Here is a 23,885-nt window from a genome sequence, read left to right on the forward strand (position 1 = left end):
ATGCGGCCCTCTGCTCACTATATGCGGCCCTCTTCACACTGCTCACTAGTTACACCTTGTGGTGTAACTAGTGAGCAGTGTGAAGTTATCTCTGGCGTACCGCAAGGTACAGTACTTGGCCCTTTACTATTTACTTGTTTTATTAACGAACTACCAGGTCTAGTGAACTCTCAGATACAACTCTACGCTGATGATATACTTATTTTTAGACCAATTTATTCAAATGAAGACACTTTAGTATTGCAGAGGGACCTTGATGCCATAAGGCATGTCCACACGAATTCGAATTAAAAACCGCATTCAAAGCGCATTGAGGAGATTCGCATTCCATTCGAATTAAACACGTTCACACGCATCAACACGTAATGCGCTTTGTATCAGACCAAAAGAATTTCCGGACATAGTGTACAGATAATTAAACGGCTATTAGTAGTCATTTGCGCCAATAAGCCACGGGTAATAACCCTTGGTGATAGCGACTTGATGATGGAGTGGTTCTTACTAATAGCATTTATTCTTGTGTGGACAAGTTACATTAAGATGCACAGATTTCGGAGGGAGCGTCGAAGGCACCAGAAAGAGCGTGAGAGGAAGTCGGTGGCCGTTGCGAGAAAACTTGTTGTTAGCAGGAGAGAAAGGGAACTGGCAAAGCGTCGTTATCAAAGAAGAAGACGGTAAGCACGTACGTTTTTAGATGGGCACGTAGTTAGCCGGCCTTTTACGTACTGTAGGAAAATAATTTTACAGTTCCTTTCAAGTCAGTATGGACGAGTCCAGCGAAGTCTCTGGTGTTTACCAAGAGGCAGAGACATGTTTTGTGATGCTCTGTCTGGCAGACTCGGACGTCATTGGTGGAAGGAAAATTTAAGAATGACTAGGGACACTTTCACTATTCTATGCAATGAACTTCGACCTCACCTACAAAAACAAACCACAAATATGAGGTCTCCAGTGAGTGTAGAAGAGAGGGTGGCTGTTACCGTATGGAAACTAGCAACTAATGTGGAATATCGTACACTTGCATCACTTTTTGGATTAGGAAGATCTACCGTTGGGGAAATTGTGCTGGAAACTTGTGAAGTAGTCACTAAACAGCTATTATCACGGTATGTTAGTATTCCGCAGGACAGTAGGCTTCGTGAAGTGGTTGATGGTTTTGAAGTTCGGTGGGGCTTTCCACAAGTAGCTGGTGCCATTGATGGAACACATATCCCTATTATTTGTCCTGTAGAAAACCCTTCAGATTATTACAACAGAAAAGGTTTTTACTCTATTATAATGCAAGACCTTGTGGACTTTCGAGGATTGTTCATGGATGTTTATGTTGGGTGGCCGGGTAAAGTACATGATGCCAGGGTATTTTCCAACTCTTCTATTTATCGCAAGGGGATGGAGGGAACTTTGTTACCAAGCTGGAACAAACTGATTAATGGAGTGCAGGTAAAGCTTGTACATAAATAGTGCGTGTTCATGTGCATATGTAAGAAACATTTGTTAGTAATAATGTATGTAAGAAACATGTATTATTAGGTACCTCTGTTGATTCTTGGGGACCCAGCATACCCACTGTTGCCATGGTTAATGAAGCCATATGCTGTTACTTCACAGACACCCCCCTTGCAAAGACGATTCAATTACCGTCAGAGCAGGGCTAGGATGGTTGTTGAAAATGCTTTTGGTAGGCTGAAAGGACGGTGGAGGTGTATGCTTAAAAGGATGGACTTTCAAGTAGAGAATGTGCCAAATGTTACGGCCACCTGTGTGACCCTGCACAACATATGTGAAATATATGGGGACCACTTTGAGTCTGTATGGGAAGTACCCGAACAACAAGATGGTAAACAAACTCACATGCCACAAGTGAATCGAAGTCCGGCAGCAAACACAATTCGTAATGCGCTTACACAGTATTTATCAAACAATTAATATTTCAACATTGATTTGAAAAATGTTTTTTGAAATGGTGTATTCTGCTAATATAAAAATCGTCAAACAATTATATTTTAATATGGATTTGAAAAAATGTTGAATAATGTGTACATGTGCTAATAACAAATTATAAAAAATTTACTGATCGTCGTCACTGTTATGTCCACTGGAAGGCGGCATGTAATTGTACTCAGGGTAGTAAGGAACTGGGCGAGTAGATGACCCATATAGCGATGGGTTATGTGAAGTAGGATTGCTTCCATAATGCAGCTGCTGAAAAAAGCTTAGCATCATAGACTGCATTTGCAATTCATGTCTTCTCTCCTGCTCCCTTCTCTTTTCTTCTAGCTCTGCTTCTAGTTGTAGCCGTTTTCTTTCCTCTTCTTTTTCAATCATTAAATACCTTCTTTCCCTTTCTTCCCATCTTTCGTCTGCTTCTTTATCCATTTTGAAGAGTACTGTTGCAAGCTCAGTACTCATCCAGCTTTCCTTGGCAGTTTTCCTTTTCAACCCTGTATGGTATCCATACAAATAAACAATGATTGCTAAGTACTTAGCACCTATTAATAATACATAATAACCACTGTTAACACCTTTACTCAATGAAGGTTTCTATTTGAAGTCATTAGCTGCTAATTCTTTTAACATCTCACAAAATTTTGTATACCTTTTCTCCTCCCAGCACCAACAGCACTAGATATCTGCTGAGAACCAGATGCCACAGCTGTGTCACCTGCTGTAGTTGTGACTGTAGTGGCAGGAATGGTCTGCTGTGAAGTCACTGTGGTTGTGGTGGTAGTTGCAGAAGTAGTCACATTGGCTGTTGTACTAGTCTGCTCCACAGTAGTAGTGCCTGCCATACATTATTGTCAACATCTAATGTTTGTGAAGAAGTGACAACTACCTAATGTGTCAGGTACCAGTGTAGTATCATCATCTTCAGGAACAAATGTCAAGTCGGGGTCGTCAGCTTGTGTCTCATCAGGATCTACATGGTCATCTGCAGCATGTTTAATAAGGAAATATTGTATACATTTCACACTTGATCCATCACTAACCATTTAGGGCACTGCTGGGAACTTGAGATGAATCATCAGTTCCACTGTGCACCAATGATACTGGCACAGAAGTGGGCCTTGTACCAAGGATGGCATCAAACTGGTCAAAATATTCCCAGTTTTCCCTGTCATTGCCACTGATATTGTTGTGGTCCTTGATCTACAAAATTCATAGCCATGGTGTGTACGAGCGAGTATATATGCAACGTGTTAGTTTGGCATGGAGCGTACCTTCCTGTACTTCGCAGTTAGATTTTTTATTCTTGTTCAACACTGTTGCCAAGTCCTGGGGAATCCACAGTCTTCCAATTCCATTGAAATACGCTGGAATATATCACGATTCTTGTGAACCCGTTTTAACTCGTCCTGGACACTCTCTTGACTCCAAATGGCGATAAGTGCTCGAGTTTCTTCAGCGGTCCAAGAGCCGGCCATGACTATAAATGTGATGATTTTATAACAGCTACACTTCGAAAACGATTCTGCTTTCATTATCATGCTCCTTAGCTTTTATCTCGGCTTTTATTCAGCTTCACGCGCAAACGTGTTAACACTTCACATGCACAGTTATTATGACGCTATTATCACGTAATACTACTCGATTCACCTTGCGATCCGGCTTCAAACCACCACGATAGGTGGATTGAAGCAAACCGGTTTTGATGCGAATACCTTCAATGCGAATTCCGTGTGGACGGAACCAATTCGAATTAATGCGAATTAGATGCATCGTGTGGACATGCCTATAGTGAGGTGTAGTGAAGACTGGCAAATGTTTCTCAACCTTAGCAAATGTGTACACCTCAAGATCACTAACAGGATATTAACAACTAACTCAACATATTTTCTGAAACAACATCAAATTTGTAGATCTACCAGTGCCACTTACCTGGGAGTAACAATAGATGAACACCTGAAATGGACAAACCATATCCAACATGTTACCTGTAAAGCAAACTCAGCCAATGCCTTTTTGCGAAGTAATATTAGCTCTTGCACTCAACAAACTAAGAAGCTGTGTTATCTAGCAATGGTACGTCCTATCTTAGAGTATGCATCAACTGTCTGGTCTCCATACACTAACAGTAGCATCTACAAGTTAGAAAATCCAACGAAGAGCTGCAAGGTTTATTACAAACAATTATTCACCCTGGGCTAGTGTAACTGAGATACTAGATCACCTGAATCTACCAACTCTTGAACAGCAACGGAACAATTTGAAGCTAGTTATGATGTATACTAGACAGATGCTAAAAGCATGTGATGGGGCGAGCCTTGGCTAACTGAACATATGTTTCAAATAAGGACAGAACTACATACACTAAACAGCGCTAAGTGATAAACAGTGCTGCTGGAATGCTAGGTGATTATTGTCTGTAGCTTGACTTGTATTTTTTATAAACGAAAGATTATTTTATTATTGGATAGCTTATGGCAGCAAGTAACTGAGGTATGCAGCTATTCTCTTTCCCTTCTTCTGCTAAGGCTCATGATAATTATTTTTAAAGCTACAAACTAAAGGTGATAATTAAGAAACAAATCACACACAAGAAAATGTGTGACCTCAGTGGGTCAGCTTGGATACTAACACAAACCTTGCGTGTCTTTCTTCCGCGGTCTCCCTCTCTCTTCTAAGTCTATCACGCTCTCTTCTTCTTCTGAGCCTCTCTTCCCTAGCTTCTTCGCTTTCCACATTGCTAGCCATGCCACACGTGGCAACTATTCTTTCTCTTTCCCTTCTTGTGCTCAGGCTCTGTTCTTGCTCAGGTGTAGTTATGGCTCGAATGTTTCCATCACTGGCTCTAGTTGCACGTCTATTCCTGTCTTGTTCTCTGCGTCTAGCCAACCTGCACAAGCGTACCACGTGTCATCTCAGTGGGTCAGCTTGGATACTAACACAAACCTTGCGTGTCTTTCTTTCGCGGTCTCTCTCTCTCTTCTAACGTGATTGCCGCACAGTGTGAGGCTTTCCGTGTATGGCACAGAAAGTTTAGGAAACGCGACGTACGAGGGCGTACGAACGGTTGAAGAGAGCACTACCAGTGTGGGGCTTTCCATGTATGGCATGGAAATTTTAGGAAACGCGACGTACGAACGGGTCATACGAACGGTTGAAGAGAGCACTACCAGTGTGGGGCTTTCCGTGTATGGCACGAAAATTTTAGGAAACTCGACGTACGCGCGAATTTTTTTGGAAACGCGACGTACCAACGATTGAAGCGACTACTGCCTGTGTGGGGCTCGCTCAGGCTCGCCCCAAAAATGGTGCATAGACAAGTTCACATCGATAATGGAACCTATTTAATCCCAACAGCAAGCCAAACACGAGGTCACGATCAACGATTTTTGCAGCCACACTCCAGAATTGATTCTTACCTTTACTCTTATTACCCCTCTACAATTAAATTATGGAATAACCTATCTAGCAGTACTGTGGAATCACCTACCTTAAGCACATTTAAACAATGTATTAATTATAGCTAAGTACAATCACTACAATTTATTCTTAATTTAATCCGTTGTACTATATACTCCATATGGAGGTTTCTGTACAGTAAACAAATAATAATAATAATAACCACATGCGGCTGTTACAGCATAATTGGCAATATTACGCATACTCAAAGTATCCGTGCTAGGCAGCTGTGTTTTGTGCCAAAGAAATTGGCCAAGAAACAGCCTGTTTCGTTTGAAAACCATCACGAAAATGATCGTCTAGGCGCCCAAGAGTGACAATAGAGTGAATTAGCCTGAAAGTAGTGCTTGTTTTGAAGACACGTGCGAACACAAGCTGATTTTTAGCCAACACACGTTCTTCCTGTGTTTTCTTAAGTGATAGTGTACGCTGGTAAGTTATATTTGTAATTATACACCTGTTCTTAGGTAGAGACGATGTTCCAGCTGGATTTATCACCCAATACAAGACACTGGCTGTGCGTTACGAGGCGTTACCTATCGAAGAGCAGGCTTGGCGACTCCACAACCAACAGGAAGGTGTCCCAGTGTGTAAAGGAAAGGAACAAGAGCTTTTCTTTAGTTCAGAACTTCATTTATAACTTGTTATTTGATAAAGTTGGCATTTGTGGTTTATTGAATTTGTTGTAATAACTGGTCGGCGTGCGCATGTTCTACACTGCATTGTAAAAGGCAATATTCTGGAATACACAATAGTCGGATCTCTACTAAACTTTTGGTGGACCATCAGTGATAAATTTGCAAACTTTTAGCGCATGGAATTATAATTGTTGTGATCCAGCACAAAGTTACAGGGCCCGGAAGTCGAAGTTCGCTCGTGGCACTTGCTCTTTGTTTTACAACTCAAGAAAGAAGAAGTGCAGACAAATCCCTGCGCTAAGTTTCCACAAGTTTATTGAAGAATCTTCACAGCGAATTTGATGCTTGTGCAAGCAGCCATTATCTCGGAATAAAAAAATGTATGGGTTAACTTTGAGAGACTATAGCGCATGAATGAAACAAGGTACAATCTTATACTTTGGTCTCTGTATAGTAGAAAGTTAGGTCAATCTTCGAAGCAGTAGTTTAGATTCCTGTAGCTTTCTTTTTGCCTGTATCAAAGATAAAAAGGACAACATTTATATGGCTTCAAAAAGGCGCTAGCACTCTTAAAGTTGTGGCACTCACAAAACATTTTTCATGTACTATACCACCTGTAAACAATTGCGCATGTGTTTCAGCAGTTTTAGTGGTACCACTTCTAACCATCTAGCCTTATTAAGAACCCCAAACTAAGTTCATTTGCCAAGTACTTATAATTGCGAAAATCATCATTTAGTGGTTCTTAGCTACACTATATTGAGTAATACAATCGTTTTTTGACGAGCCTCATTCATCCTAAACTCAAACCCACTATGTAAGTTTCAATGTATAGAATCATATAGAACCAATGCTTTGCACTGCCTCAGCATCAAAGACATTTGTGGTCAGAGCCATATCTTGATGTCTCCCTAACCATATAACCCTGTGGTTCCTTTGATCTGAGATGTCAAAGTGACACATAATTATGTAGTAGCTAAGTAGTCACTATAATAATCATGAATAAATTATATCCATGAATAACTTGTAGTCATGCTTACACCACTAATGGCTCAACATGGTGCCAGATGTCTAGTATTTATCAAAACTAACCCACAGCTTTCATAAGGCTTCAACAGCGTTGTGTCAGCTAGGCTCAACTATAATCATTACTGTGGTTGACCACCTTCTAATTTCTTGTGCAACACATGAGTGGAACCTAATGTGTGAACTAACAACAAATCCAGTGCCATTGTGCCAAGCTCAAAGGAAGAGTTTGCTCTGAAGAGCTAAACTCGGAACTCACACTACACGCATCCCTGAGAGTTCCTGTTCAAGGGTAGGGAACAAAAAGCTTCATAGATTTCTAGGTTGCTTGTTTTAGGCCCTACTTTCACAGTGAAGCTAAACTGTTCCAAGCAATCTTAACTTGAAAAATATCTCTGTTTCAGTCAAATGACTTTCTCCGAACATACAACCCCACAATTGATCTGTGGCTATATAATAGCAGAGACAAATAACAAAGAAATCTGGAGTGATATATGCACACCTAACTGTGCAATATCTCATTAACATTCCTGAACCAGTGTAATACGTGCATGATATATCACACTGGCTTTCTTTTAATTTGAGGTGTGAAAGTGGTACATCTGACATAATAGCATCCTAAAAACAACACCAATAGTCTTGTAACAAGTCTCTGAAGTAGATTATAAAGTGTGCTTGAGGTGATATTAAGTCCTGCACTTAAAATAAGTCTTTAACCCTTCGACCCCAAACACCACTATAGTGGCTTTGGTTCTTAAAAACGAAACTTATTTTATGTAAAATGCTCGTTTTGACATACAAAACTTGGGCTACTGTTAATCCATGTATGGACCACCTATTCCTCCATGATTAGCACTACAACTTTACTAACTCTTCTTTATCTCTTCTATCTGTTGTGACAGGTAGTATCATCATAATTATGTCGCATTGAACGAAACACCTCTTTATTAATTTTGGGGCCAAAGGGTTAATCAATCAAGTGCTAGCAAAGGTGTCACAGTCAGTATTATGAACAAGGATAAAATTATCACATAATAAACAACATAACATGAATTCTATTCAGTAGCAGCCAGCCTTGCCAGCCAATGAACCATGTACAGCTACAACTACAAGCCTGTCAATCTTTATACCACTACGGAACAGCCACAAAACTAATAGCAGCAAAAATTAACCTGAATACAAATCCAAGTTACAATGTCTCTTCAAAGCTTGTATCTTGGCTTGCTTACAGTCATAGTATACGTTTTAATTAAACAGAAAAGACACTACACATTCCGAGACGGATTTTAGGAGTTTATTTAATGCTATTATAGCATTTGATATTGTTTTCAAGTGGATAATTAGACATTTTAAGGCAAACCCAGTCCATCTACAAGTCTTTTTTCTAGTCTGTTCTGTGTTTTAGTCACATACTCCAAAGAACAACAAGTGTTGTTCAAACAAGTATAAGGAAAAATTATGAATTTTAAGTTCAATTAGGGATCATAGAAATAAAAGTAGTGAAACAAGGGAGATCTATACCCGAAGATATACTAGCGGATTTAATCAGTATATACCCATTATTGAATTAGAGATAAAATGTCTACTAGTATATCTTCAGGTATAGGCAACCTCCCTTGTTTCACTACTTTTTATTTCCATGATCCCTAAATTCCTAATTTCCTTTCTTATACTTGTTTGTTTTGTAACATAATTGTGACCGTGTTTACTGCATCAAAAGAAAGAATGGAACTGGAATTGATGCTTTTGTCTGAATGCATGCTGCACTCCAACTATCAATTACTGAAAAGGGAAGAGTGCATGGCCATCACTTAGTTACGTTCAGCCCATTACACAGCGCTATACAAATGAAGAACAGTACAAAAAGTGCCTCTGCAATCAATCCAGACACTATGGAAGATACCTGTTACAAATGTAGGGAAACCATTATGTGCTACCGCGAACTAACACTTTGCACTGTCAGTGAAGATAAATGGGTCATAAAGGAGGACAAAAGTAAGTTCATGATGCGTGCAGTGTATGTACTGCGGTATGACAAAAAGGCATCTGCAGCGAAAAATCACAGCCTTAGCTGTTGTTGAGTAACACTTGTCTATAGGCATTAGTCAGTCAATCAGTCAGCCAGTCTTAGTAGAACTTTTTCAAATTTTGCAGCCAATCGTTCCTTGTCAGTATATTTTTAGGTGAAAGTGTGAACCTTTGTGATCCCTGACAGTCAAATTTCATACACTACTTAGACAGCTGGGGAAGGTCAACTGTGGAAAGAGGCTTGTACAACAGTGAGAGTGACAATAGCAGGGTAAAGGACAATTTACTAATAGCTAGATGACAGAAGATTTACGGAACTACAGAAGGAAAGATAATGACAAAAAGCTGCCTCGGACACTTACACTATACATTAGAATTTATAATCTAATAAAACATTTAGTGTACTGACATGTGTAGCTACGTGTGCATGTGACAGCATTTATGAATCACAACTGGTAAATTGACTGACCTTTTAATTTCAGCATATCGTTCTTGCTGTACACTCTTATTAGGAGCTACCACCTTGAATGCAGCCACTGAATGGTTATAAGATAACGTAAATGTAAATATAATAACATGAACTATCTCTATATTCCATTTATTTAGGCCAATTGTACAGTTTGTATTAACTGTATCATCAAATGCACTTAAAAAGTATTTTAGGTCTGATGGGTTGGTAAGGGTAAAAACTTGCTAATTAAAGGGAGTGGCGCCCATTCCACTCGCGAGTATTCATCCTGTTTCATTTGGGATGAATACTCACAAGCGAAATGGGTGCCACACCCTTTAATTAGTGAGTTTTCAATCACTCGCACAAGACAACGTTACATTTGAGTGGTACTGTAACTTGCTTGACACTTTGCAATTATATTTGTCACTTTTTAAATAGTTTAAGCAGGAACATTTTTAGACAAACACAAAACACAAAGAAATTGCTATGAGTAACACATCTCATTACAAGTTATCATATGTACACACTGGAGTTTCAAATAGTTTCATAAATTCATAAACTGTTACAAATTCAACACACATACTTGTCCAGTCTGTAATAGGAAAACCACCAACTGTCTCCATTGGTGAAGCACTAGCCACAGCAACATACTCTGAGCTACACAATCAATTATCAAATAGCTACACATACACTACCACGAGTACACATTTTCATATTTACAGGGAAGTACTGCTTATGTCCAAAATACCAGATATCATAATAGGCATGCTAGATATTTAGACACACCAATTACACAAGAGAAGATTTTGTTACATTTCGGTACTTGCACAAGAGAGTTATATGCTAAAAGACCACTAAACCAAACTGTTTATGAATTACACTAACCCTTGGAATGATGTGTATGGCATAATACTGCATGACTAAAGATTATTGTGTGCAAGGAAAAATTAGGGGATCATAGAAAAAAGCAGTGAAACAAGGAAGGTTGCCTACACATATAATAGTGGACATTTAATCACTATTTCAGTCATGTGGGGTATAGACTGAATTAAGGATTGAATGTCCACTAGTTTATCTGCAAGCACAGCATACAAATGAAGAACAATTTGAGAAGCACCTCCGCAATCAATCTAGCCACTATGGAAACATGGACAATTTCTGTTACAAATGTAGGGAAGTCATCACGTGCTAGCTATCACAAATTGACACTAAGTGTTGAAAAAATCGAAGCTCGCACCGCTTCCTTTCACAAGTTAGACTTAGATCTGGCACAGCTGGAGAACAACAGTGATCGATAATGTCAAGCCGGGTTAGAGGTAGCCAGTGCTTTTGGCATCACAGCAGTGTAAAGAACACGTGTGTCGAACAAGCAGCTTGTGTGGATTTATACGATGGGAACAAGTTGTCACAAGTTGTGCCTTCAGTGGCACCACAGTAGCATAAAGAACAGGCACAGTTTCGAATATGGCCACATTACATGTAGCGCAAAATAATGTTTCTGTAAGTGCCCATCTGTTTCTAGAATGTTTTAAGGCTGTTTTTGTCTTCTACTAAACTATGGATGGACTTTACTAAGACATAAACGGATAAGCTTCCTTGAAAACAGAATTTTCCGTGATATTTCTGGACTTCGACGTTCATCGTAACAAACGTACAGACGTTAGATTGAACCTCCCATAATCGAATTCTTTTAGGCATGCTATAAAATGAATAGAGTGGTTGACCACACATTGGCCTGGGTGACTGGTCACCCACTGCAGGCTATCAGCTGAATATGCTTAGAGGGGGGCATTAAGAACCTGCTAACAGGTCTCTTAGTGGATTTTAAAGACCTCCAAAGTTCAAAACATATTATGCATACCATTTTCTAATAGACAGTTACTAGCATACTGTATGATAAAATACAGTGACTAAATATGGTCAATGTGCTTACATGGTCATAAATTTATGTGCAATTATACGATTTATAGGCTTACAATTCCTGAATTACTACACCTTCATCAACTTTGTAAGGTTTCTTATTTGATAAGCCCTCAACGATCACATTATATTTGAATGTATTGCATCATGATATCATGTGTTAAAAAATCACATGTTCAAATGTATTATGCACACAATGGCTTTATACTAGAAGGTGTATACCTCATATGTTCTTCACTAAAGATAGCAAAGTTTCAAACTGTGGTCCGCAGCTCTTTGAAATTTAGAATTGCAATCTCATATTATAACAGAAATCCCCTGTGAAGCAACTTATATGGGCATATTCATTATATTTGTCCTATCAGTGTATGTTTTCAAGATATAGCTAGTATTTTAAAGCCAAACATGTATGTATTGATTGCCATCACAGCTCCCATATAAATTAACAAAACTACTAGAACTTCACGTATCCCAATACACATGCAAAGCCCCAGGTGCTTGGCATTCAAAAGGTTGACCATAAACCAACCTGAGTGATGATGCCTGGTGATATTTCCATATCACCAGTACTAGTCATTCATAACTATTTTGTGTATCTTTCCCCCACAGTGTTGGTGATAAGCAGATTGGAATTAAGAGAATGACTAGACACTGTCTTGGGTTCTAACATTGTTTATGAAAGATATGCATGAAAATGATTGGGGGTAGAGAAAACTATGAAAATGGCCAGAGGTATAGGATTCCATACCAACACATAATATGTACCTATTAATGTCATGTCCCATGACAAACTCTAGTGTCAAGTTCTCCGGCCTGTTTAAGGTTTTGTTACAGCCATCCCTATAGCTAGCTATATAGGCCAAGCAAACTTGATTAGTTGTTTGTCATCCCTGTCTAGACATCGTTTTTTCACCCTGTCACCTCTAATTTTATTATTACTGTTATATAATCACGTCAGTGAATCTGCTGAGAAAATCCACCATCATTTCACAACACAGGAAATATTTCTTGCTATGGTAAATCTAATTTTAAGTTTTAGCTAGCTATAACGACAGTGGTAGCCTGCTGCAATGATTTTGGATATAGCTTGCTGAAAAAGTAATCAAGTTTGTCTAGCCTTCCAAATTTACATGATAATCTATATAATTCTTTACCCTGGAAGTTAGAGTAATTGTCAAAGACCCAGAGAGGGGGTGGGGAATAACATTAATAAGTGCATTAGCTATAAAGTTGGCCCCACCCCTTGGATAAGACAGATGGTGTGCAAATTTTCTGACTTCCCGCGTCTCCTAGTGGGACAATAGAGTTAGTTGGTGATCATAGAAGTGAGGGGCGGCCGTCGGGGAGGGGTCCTAATATAAGCACAGAATTAAGGCGGCATATTCTACCTATGATGATTAAGGCAAGCACTGCTGTCTTCCTATGTATACTAATAGGACAACTATAGCGATATTAATTTTATACTTCATTTAACTAGCTACACGTATGGCGTACCTTGATATTTCAGAAAACACGTAGCCTCGAAAGCTTCCGCGATTGCTCGATAGTGCCTCCTGTAAAATGATTACATCTCCAAAGCGTAGTATTTGATGGTGCTCTGGTTGACCCAGGGCCGCCATCATCGACTCGGCCATCCGGAAACACTCTCCGCACTGTTTATATGTGAGGTGGAACCGTCCCCACACAAAGATTGCAGTCACGTGAATACATTATAGAGTTGATGTCAAAGTGCCGCTGAACCGCAAGTTTACCAATGGAGCAAATAACTGTGACCACATATGGAAGTGTTATTACAAGACACCAATCCCTGCTAAATCTTACAACACACGTAGCTATAGATCTAGCAATCGGTCCCTTGTCACTGACTGTTGCCAGCCTTTTTAACCCTTGCAAGCCACTCCACCAAGTGGCAACCTAGGGTTTCCACTCAAAACACGATGATTCTTTTGGTTGCCAGTTTCTGGAAATTTTCACACGGATTGACCTTTAGTTTATTATTGGATTGTTTGTAGAATCCGATATCAGCATAAATTTAACACATGTAGTAAATATCCAAAAAGTGGTCATGTGACTAAAAATTCCATTATTATTATTATTATTATCAAATTGTTTAAAAGGATACACAAAAGGCATGTGCCTGTACAAGGTGATACCCTTACATACAATCTTTACAGTTACAAAAATACAATTACAGAAACAGAACAACATACACAATACAAGTACAGAATTAAACAGTCATCATGATATTAAAATAAACTGTTTCAATCTAGATCTGAAATGTTTAACCTGGCTTCGTGCCAAAATGTCCTCAGGAATAGTGTTCCACAAGAATGCCACGGATACAAAAAAACAATAACGGAAAGCATTGATAGTAGAAGAAAACACTTTTAAAGTTAGGGAGTGCGACCTTGTACACAGTGTACAGAACTCAAAGTAATCACTAAAATTTATTCCAGTACATCCCTTCCAAATATCATACAAAATTGACAGTGACAAGAATTGTCGTCTAGACTGCAGGGATGGCCATTGCAATTCACTAATACAGTCATCCAATGATTTGGACCACTGATGTGATTGTGGATTCCAGGTGCTACATGCTGCATGCTCTGTGCTGCACTGATTCAATCAATTTAATGTTAGAAGAAGTAAAGGGAGACCAAACAGGACCGGCATATTCAAGATGGGGTCCCATTATAGCTACACTGATGTCTTGTTTCATTTTTTCTGGTGATTTTCACACAGACTGACCTTTATAAGTTCAAATGAACAAGTGCTAATTTTTTATATAACTCTGCCTATTGCTTTCACTATACTCATTTTGAGGTCTGTAGCTACATTAAAAGTAAATATATAAATAATTATTCATAAACATCCAAAAGGTGCCAATAATCCCATAACAGCTAGCTAGCTGTATTGGATCTGCTCATGTATTCTATAATACTACAAGATGTAGAAGTTTTCATTTAGGTAAAAACAATTCACTCTGAAATGCAATAATTTTTGAATGGGCTGTCCAACGTAGCTAGCTATTTATCATGAATAGGATTTTTGGTCACATGACCATTTTTTGTATTTGTGTGTGTTAAAATTATGATGATATCAAATGCTACAAGCAATAATAAATTAATACTTGTTTGCTTTATCTGAAAGATAAGTGTGAAAATTACATGATCTCCAGGAGCATCTTGAGTGGAAACTTCCAGTTGAAGGCAAATCATACCTAGCTTGGGACCGAGTTAGCTGCTTCATAAAATCGTTCATCGCTACTGACCTGTAGTGTAGTTACGAGATACTTATAACTTCAAAGAATTGTTATGACCTAAAACTGTAACCCTGGTCATGCACAGCCACCGAGAAAGGTATAGTTACCCATAAACTAAGCTATCTTAAAACTTCCTCTAGTGTGGTGGGTTGTATGATAATTTTTCTGGAGTACTGTTTGCAGATATTATGAGACAGATGAAGGTCAGACATTGTGCTTGTTTTATATTTGCAATAGGAAAGGGTAGGATAACAGGGACACTATATGTAGATAGTCAGAACAGTTTGGTGGACTTCGTATAACTGATATATATTCCGGCTTTATACTGCTTACTATACATAGTGAGTAGCTAGTATAAAAGGAATCATTTACATGCAGTATTCCTATAGCAAATTTAAGATCTATTATCTCCTACTTAGATTTGTGGTTGACTTATTATCGCTATATCTATGATGATCTGAATTGGTTATATAGATATTCCTAAATCTGCAGGATTTAATCCACTGAACTCAATTGTGATCCATATTTCTGTTACGCGAGTTTAATGTTTAAAAAAAAACTGTGACCCATATTACCCCCTGTCTCACAATACCAGCATTTACTCTATATAGTGTTTGTCTAGTAGCTAGACCAAACTATGAATCGCTAGATGAAATCTACACTAAGTATCAGGTAGTTGAACTCGAACAGGAGCTTACTTTAATATCTGTAAACTCCTGTGTACTGTAGTTATATCCCGTAAGCCATATACTAGGATCTAAGAGTTCATAATTACTACAGGGACGGGCCCAGGTTTTAGAAAGAAGGGGTGCCCTAGAGTAATAAAGTATATATATGAGTCTGGAAGGGCAATTGGAAACAGTAGAATCATGATGGAGGCTGGAAAGTGGAAATGGAAAACAGACATGGCCAAATCATCATATAGATGTACCCTAGAGTAAAATCCTCATTTAATGGCCACCTCTTACAGACCACCTACTTACAAAGACCACCTCCATACAGAAACCACATTGTAATTACATCTCAAAGATGGCTAAGGCATACTTAATGACCCACTTCATGGTTACCTACTATAAAGACCACCCATCATCTCTTCACATTGTTATAGCTACGCTTTAACATCTATTTCATGGCTTTATCAAAATAGCTAGGTCAGCTAAAAAACGGCTATGCTCTTAAGGTCACCATCTCCTTATGAAACCTCATTTTTCTTTGATACAAAGGTTACAGTGTATACTAGCTACATTCCACTTGCTTGGACTATTTTACATTCTGGTACAAACTAAGCGATACAGATAGCCAGATGATGGGTGGACCAAAATGATGACATTGACTCCTTTCTATTAGTCATGAAATACATGTTTGGAGCTTATCAAATATTACCATGTTGAGGTGACCACGTAGTGAGGTTTTTACTCTAGGATATATATATGTATATGTGACCAGATCTGCGAAAAGGGGACTTATAACCTTTCCAAGTTTGACGAGTCATAACTCATCATGTATTTAACCCATCATCTTAAAATTAAATTCAGGAATAGTGCTATGTTAGGAGTGTAAGTGACCAAATTTCAGGCTGGTACCATACACACAAGTCAAGTTATGGATTGTCAAGTACGTGCAATTGGAATGGCTATTTTCACAGATCTGGATGATATGACCATTTCTGTTTTCCATTTCCAGTTCCATTCCACTGTTTCCAATTGCCCGGTCTGGGAGGTGCAGCTCTCCAGACACCCGCTATATGTATTTTATAAATTTTAACACTGAAATTCTTGTACAGAGTAGATTGTGTGCACAAGTAGTTATTTAAATAAATATGCTTTCCATGAAATTAAGTGTTCTTTAGAGTTGTAGGATAAGTGACAGTGCATGGTGATTTGTCATGGATAGCTGCTATTGCCATGTATTAAACAAGCTACAAAAGCTATATATAGGCAAGGACATTAATGCTCAGCACAAAAACTAACTTGCAGTACTGTGCCATGCATGTGCACATTTAGCTTCCTAGATAATTTTAGTAAATGGAAAATTCTCCATAATTGCATTCAATGACTGTTCTTTTGAAAACTGCACGTGATGACTGTTCTGCTTGGGTGGTGAGGAGTAGGCACATTCCCCTCCATGTTTGATTCCACCACTGAGTTTAGCGTTGAACTATATTTAGTATGTTTAAGTATTGCGAATGGCTTTGATGTGTATTGTAGGAAGAGTGCGGGTGTGTGTGCACCCTCAGCTCCTGGATCTGCCCCTGCACTACTTAGTATTATGAGCTCTTGCTCGGATGATATTCATCCTCAGCTCCACTTCAGACTTGTGTAACAAACGATACAACTATATTATATACATAGCATCACCGTTATTTCAGTATACTGTGTGTCACCAGGCATCCTTGTAGCTCCATGCATGATAATATTAGGATAGCTACTTACTGACACATGCAAAATAATTTATTCTACTTTGGACCTCAAGAAGGCTGGAAGAGAGATTTCTGTAACAGTAATTTTCTCACATCGCAATCATGCTTAAACACCGAAGAGGCTCCACCAGATTGCAGTGTTGTCTCTAGAAAGAAAGGAGATAGACATAATGTTAGCCCCTCTATCACCCTTTTTCTCTGATATTGATTAATATGCTGTAAAGTCATGAGACATATATTGTCACTCTATCATGAAACATCTTCCAGTACGGCTTTAGACCTGTGAAGCCCATTTGTAGAAGAAATCATCATTTGATAGACTTTTATCACCAAGTAGGCTTTATTTCTCAAAATTAAGCCTTCGGCATGATTCCCTATACTCCTGCCTACTGCACAAACTAAAATACTACAGTATTAATGGTAAGCTACAATGGCTAACCAACAGAACTCAGTAAGATGTGATAATCATAATATTGAAGATTCAGTTATTTGCCTATGAATTTCATATAGGGTATGAACAAGTTATACAAGAAGATTTTGCCAAAATATTAGCATGCACCTGGCAGATCAGTGAAATTATTTATATATTCAGAAGGCTTGTTCTTTCATATCAACTGTGTTTGGCCAGTTTTCTCTATAGAACAGCTAAGAAAAAAAGCTCTCAGTCCATACAAGCTAAAGCGCACATGCAGTTGATGATCCAAGTACTTGGATCGTCAACTGTGTGCTTTAGCTTGTATGGACTGAGAGCTAATTGAGGTAGATGTATTGTATATAGCATGTAGTGATGTGCAGATATATATTGATTAATTGTGATAATTTTTTTTTTAATATTGTGATATGATGTAGAATCTTTATGTTGTGATCAGCCTAGGTATAGTAATTAGAGAAAATGTACCATACATGTCATTGTACACTGTACATTTTCGGATAAAAGAGCTTGCAATGTTGTATGCTAGTCATGTACCATGTTGTACTGTACTTCTAGTATATCTACAAGTGTCATCAGTGTAAATACACTATCTGAGTGATGAGTTTGTATATCGTGATATATATCGTATCGTGATATGTTGTGTGCAATAATTGTGACAGGAAAATGTTCTATATCACATACCACTAATAGCTTGTGTTGTGATTATATTCTTTTGGGCTGGTCCCTGGACACATCAGACATTGTCTGTCTGTATAGAATAAATTACTGTATCAGAAACATAACATCAAACATCTGTTGATTGCACAAAACATCCCAGACCAGGTGGAGTTAATAATGGATACAACATAGTTATCACTTATGTTTACATAACAGATTCTCTTGTGTTTTCTCATCTTTATTACACCAGCTCTATCTGAGTGGAGTCCCTCTCTAACATAGCAGTTGTCACTATGTCTGCTACACAGCTGTTAGCCAGAAAATGAATTTGGGTCATGACCATTTTATCTCAGTATCTGAGTACTAATAGCAGTTGCAGTGGCTTCTATTATCCTATCTGTGTCATCATATATCATTTGATGTATCCACTTGGAGCAACTGATGTACCTGTTCACTTTGACAGTACCCAAGACTAGGTGGGCTAGCTACTGTTGTGACTTTATTGGTACCATCATCAACTTAATGCTATAGAGTATCCCGATGACTGTTCTTTTATAGTATACTAGCATTGTTACCTGCCCTACATACAGGGACCACATTATAGTAACAACCAAATATTACACATCAGTGCATGCCCTGCAATATGTATGGTGATATCATTTTAACACCACCATCTTACAAAGTACACACTGTATACTGAAATGATAGGAAGCATGCAGGTACTCCTGAACCTGCAGAATTGTAGTAGCTAAGCTAACTACTGTAGTAATGTACATGCTTATAACACACAGGTGTGAACAATGTGGATGGTTCTAGTAGTACTTGTCCTATTATGAAGGCTATACATGTAGCATCATTAATTTCATTGTTGCATGTGTAATGAATATCACTGTTAAAGAACACGAGACCATCCTGCAAGTACACTGAATGATGTGAGCATGCATACATATAAACAGCAGAGCTGTGTGTACGTATACGTTGCTACATAAGCAAAGACAACTGTAAAGCCATACATATATGACATTTAACTTACTGACAATGGAAAGAAACTATAATATAGGGTGCAGTACGTGCCTATGGTGCAGGCTGAGCTTTATATATTAACAGTACTACACTCCCTAATGTTCCCTTCACTACACTACAACCTATTGTCATCACCTCTAACCTCCATGATCCCTACATTTACAGCACTACTATACTGTATGATATTTTGAGTAAACTACTACTGACTATTGTAATCACCTTTGTACAGCTACTACTAACTACTATCAACCAATACAGTGGAACCTGTTAATCAAGACACTTGAAAATGAGGACACCTGCATAATCTGGACACTTGGTAATGGTCCTAAAGTATCCCTTAGCATGTAAACTGACCTGGAAAATCAGGAAACCTTTATAATTGATCAGTCCCAACTGAGGTGTCCTTAATACACAGGTTTCACTGTAGAGTGAGAAAAATAGCATGAAAAGAAAGCAGAAAAAGCTGTTACCAAAAAGGCTGTCAAAACGAAAAAAAATAGTAGCAAAAAAGTTGTTGAAGAAAGAAAAAGTTGTAACCAAAAGGTTATGAAAAGAAAAGAAAAAAAAGAAAGTGACACAACCGGGATTTGAACTCACACTCAAGCCTCACGCTCTACCATGTTGTCTAAATTAGGGCTCAAATGGATATTCTATTATTTGAATATTTGGTGACTATTCGAATATCCAAATACCACTTTGGATATTCGAATATTCATTTCAAAAGGAATATATAACATCAGGTGTACAGTGTATAAAAATTCTTGATCTCACATACAGCTGTCTGTAAGTATTCAAATCATTTTGATTCTGTATTGTATTAAGGAGGCATATTGTATAACAGGATTATTGATATCCCAATCACACATACTGAAAAAGAATATTCGAATATTCAGTAGTTGCAAGTAAAGAATATTTGAATAGTAAAAACCACTATTCATTTGAGCCCTAGTCTAACTATTACTTGCGGTTACACTGTTTTTAAAAGTTGTTTATAAAGGCATGCTCAAATTGAATGGAATAGGTGTTTACTTGCGGTTTGCATGCGGTTTACAGAAAGAATTCAAGCGAATTTTTGCTCTACACCCTTGCACTAAATGCGCTGTAAACGACAAACGACGGCAGCTAGAAGCTTCATTTAAATGCTAACTTATTCCTAGATGATAAGCGCTTTGTTTGGGGCCAAAACCGCTTTGATACATGCAGCAACTGGTAAGAAGAATGTGTGAACTCAAATGGAATGCAGACGGTCAGACGGCTTTTCAGCTTTATATATAGACTAGCATTGGTACCTGCCCTACGTACAGGACTATAAACATTTTAATGCCAGAATCAGACCCCAAGCATTAAACACCATGTAGCTATGTAGCATGCAACTTTTAAACTATGAGATTTGTTTTGTCTGTGGTTTTGACAGGAATGTAGCTCAATTATTTAGTGAGATGTCCCTACCAGTGCCTTTATAACATGTTGTAAAGGACAAACAAAAGCATTGGTATCTACTTTACATGCAGGACAATTAATAATACATTGGGAACTGGGCCAAGCATAAATGTTATAGTGTGTGTATAGCATGCACGTTAGTGTGTGATCCTTATACCTTCTTTTAACTATATAATGAACATGCAGTGTTACATGAAAGTTAAGGCAATACCTACATGACAGGTAGTGTACACATAGCACAGTTTCAGTATGCTATGCACTAATGTTGTAGTAACACATAGCTATACCTGTACCCCACGCAGGTGTTTAAACATTATCATTAATTGTCCTATCATTAAGGTAATGTATGATCCTTTAAAGATCTAGAGTGAAAGGATGTAAACAGGATTAGTGAAATAGTTGTGCGAGGTCAAGCAATTGCACACACAGTTCCTCAGTGTAAACTACGGTATCTGCACGATGCCAGTAATATTATCACTTTTCAGATGCACAGTAGTACCTGCCCATGCAATTACGTTGTTTCTTTTCTACAGCAGTATAATGTCATACAGCTACAGATTAAGTGTGAAAGAAGCTTTTACCTAGAGACAGGACAAACACACCATGTTGACAATTCACCTGTACTACTACAAAAGTGCTATAAGAGTATCTATGATGAGTCTATGTGCCAGTGCTGAAAAACTGTGAGCATAAGAATTTATGGATAAAAAAATTGACTGAAAGAACAAAAAAAGTACATCAAAAATTCTCAAAAGTGAAAAAACCTGGTTGAGGTTGAGGGATTTGTGCAAATCACCACAGTTGTTTGTCTGTGGTTTTGACAGTAATGTAGCTCAACTTTTCAGTGATTCTTCTCTACACCAGTGGCTTCATGGCCCTATAAAAGCACATATTGATCTACTATACAACAATGCTCGTGTTGCCAGATGACCTGTGGACCACAATATAATGACAACCAAGTATTAAACAATAGTGCCATTCATGCCCTGCAACATGAATGGTGATATCGTTTTTAATATCACCGTCTTGCAAAGTATATCAAAATTATGGGAAGCATGCAGGTGCTCCAGAACCTCCAGAACTGCAGTAGCTAAACTACTATAGTAATACAACACACAGGTGTGAACAATGTGGATGGTTCTAGTAGTACCTGTCCTGTTATGTAGGCTATACATGGAGCATCATTTGATAATATCTTGACTTCAAAAGACATTAATTTATTGGTACCTGCATGCCCTACAAAGCAGAAGTTTCCATCACTGCTTGAAGGTTCTTAGTTTACTAATTTGTTAAGCTGCTTTACTGTAGTTGTACCCATAGTAAAGTGTCAGTAACTTTAAGTTTATGGAACATAATTGTTTTACTAAGTTTTAAACTCTCAGTAAAACATCAGTGAATGCAGGTTTACTGAAAAACTACTAAAATACCAAACAATTAACTGTTCCATATACTGGGGATATACCACTCTAGTAAACAAAGAAATTTCAAGCAGTCCATATTGCAACAATACTACACTCCCTAGTGTTCCCTTTACTACACTACAACCTATTGTCATCACCTCTAACCTCCCTACATTTACAGCACTACTATACTGTATGATATTTTGAGTAAGCTAACTACTACTCACTATTATAACCTATTGTCATCACCTTCGTACAGCTACTACAACTATTATCAACCAATGCAGTGGAGAACACCTGCATAATCTGGACACTTGGTAATGGTCCTAAAGTATCCTTTAACATGTAAACTGAGATAATCAGGACACTTTTGGTCAGCCTTACTACACAGGTTTCACTATAGAGTGAGAAAAATAGCATGAAAAGAATATAGTTAACAGAAAACCTGTTACCAAAAAGGCTGCCAAAACGAAAAAAAAAGTAGTAGCAAAAAAGGTTATTGCAGAAAACAAAGTTGTAACCAAAAGGTTTGGAAAAAGAAAAGAAAAAGAAGGGATTTGAACTCACAACCTCCCAGTCTTAAGCTTCACTACACTAAATGTCGCTTGTGGTTACAGTGTTGTTAAATGTTGTTTATAAAGGCATGCTTAAGTTGAATGGAATAGGTGTTTACTAGTGAATTTTTGCTCTACACCCTTGCACTAAATGTGCTGTAAACAATGAACGACAGCAGCTAGAACCTTCATTTAAACGCTAGGTTATTCCTAGATGATAATCGCTTTGTTTGGTGCCAAAAGCGCTTCGACACGTGCAGCAACTGGCGAGAAGAATGCGTGAACTCAAATGGAATGCAGACAGACAGACCGACAGACGGCTTTTCAGCTGTATATATATATATATATAGATAGATAGATTGTAATGACTGCTCTACTAAAGTATCTCAATCTTTTTATTACTGATTACAGTACAAAAACCATTAAGTATGAAAGCACTGAATAAACATTAGCTATATAAAATCATAAAAGTGGGGTAGTTTTAAAACAGACAAATCATTACAATCAATCATAGATACAAATTCAAGTTGTGGTCTGCCAATGCCATTATCAAAAGTTTCAAAACTAGACTCATCCCCATCCTACCAAGGCTTCAACTGCCACTATCACTCATTCCTGCCATCTAATAGAATTGGAAACTCGTTATATATCTTATATGAAATTTATGAATTTTATTCTGTGAATGCTATCCCACTATTTTAACTTTTCCTAGTCCTTGTGCCTAATATACACTCATATTAAATTTGTGCATTGTACATAAATTACTCAAACAGTGTCAAACTCTAATGTGCAAATGCACTAAGGAGCCAAGCTCAGAATCTTCATTTGAATACAGCATTTCAGGCCCTATCAGCAATTCTCAACCATGTGTCTCACGAATAGCCTATGGATGGGTCCAAACTAATCCTCAAGGTTTGCAAGATACTGATCAGTCACCACATATAGCTATAACTGACTTTAATTTGTAGGAAAATCATGTGCCTTACTGCCTCTGGAAGCCATCCAGACTCATGCACCAATTTCTGTCTCTTTGGAAATTGGATGAAAAAATATCCATGTGGTAAATCGATTAGCAGTACATTTAATATACCCCTCTATACAGCTGTGCAGTGGGTAAATCAGCTGAAATACAGCTCAGAAATGACTTTTGAAGTATAATCTTACATAGTACATGTCATTTCAATGGCCCGCCTATGCATAATCACGGAGTGAACAGTGAAAATCAGCCTGG

The 23,885-nt window shown here is 38.0% G+C and overlaps 1 protein-coding gene and 1 pseudogene across 2 annotated transcripts in view; both read right to left on the reverse strand.

Moving 5' to 3' along the window:
• LOC136236897 (inositol 1,4,5-trisphosphate receptor type 2-like) overlaps positions 1–13,171 on the reverse strand; it is a 62,733-nt gene extending 49,562 nt beyond the window's left edge. For both annotated transcript variants that reach the window (XM_066027126.1, XM_066027128.1), the window contains exons 1-3: positions 12,961–13,171; positions 10,130–10,203; positions 9,565–9,631 (exon numbers count right to left, since the gene is read on the reverse strand). In XM_066027126.1, the coding sequence (XP_065883198.1) occupies positions 9,565–9,631; positions 10,130–10,203; positions 12,961–13,100 (281 nt within the window). In that variant the 5' untranslated portion in view covers positions 13,101–13,171. The remainder of the gene's footprint in view (positions 1–9,564; positions 9,632–10,129; positions 10,204–12,960) is intronic.
• On the reverse strand, positions 1,969–5,090 carry LOC136268677 (uncharacterized; annotated as a pseudogene).
• Positions 13,172–23,885: the final 10,714 nt, after the last annotated feature.

The sequence above is a fragment of the Dysidea avara genome, chromosome 10 (genome assembly GCF_963678975.1).
Source record: "Dysidea avara chromosome 10, odDysAvar1.4, whole genome shotgun sequence".
Classification (NCBI taxonomy): Eukaryota; Metazoa; Porifera; class Demospongiae; order Dictyoceratida; family Dysideidae; genus Dysidea; species Dysidea avara.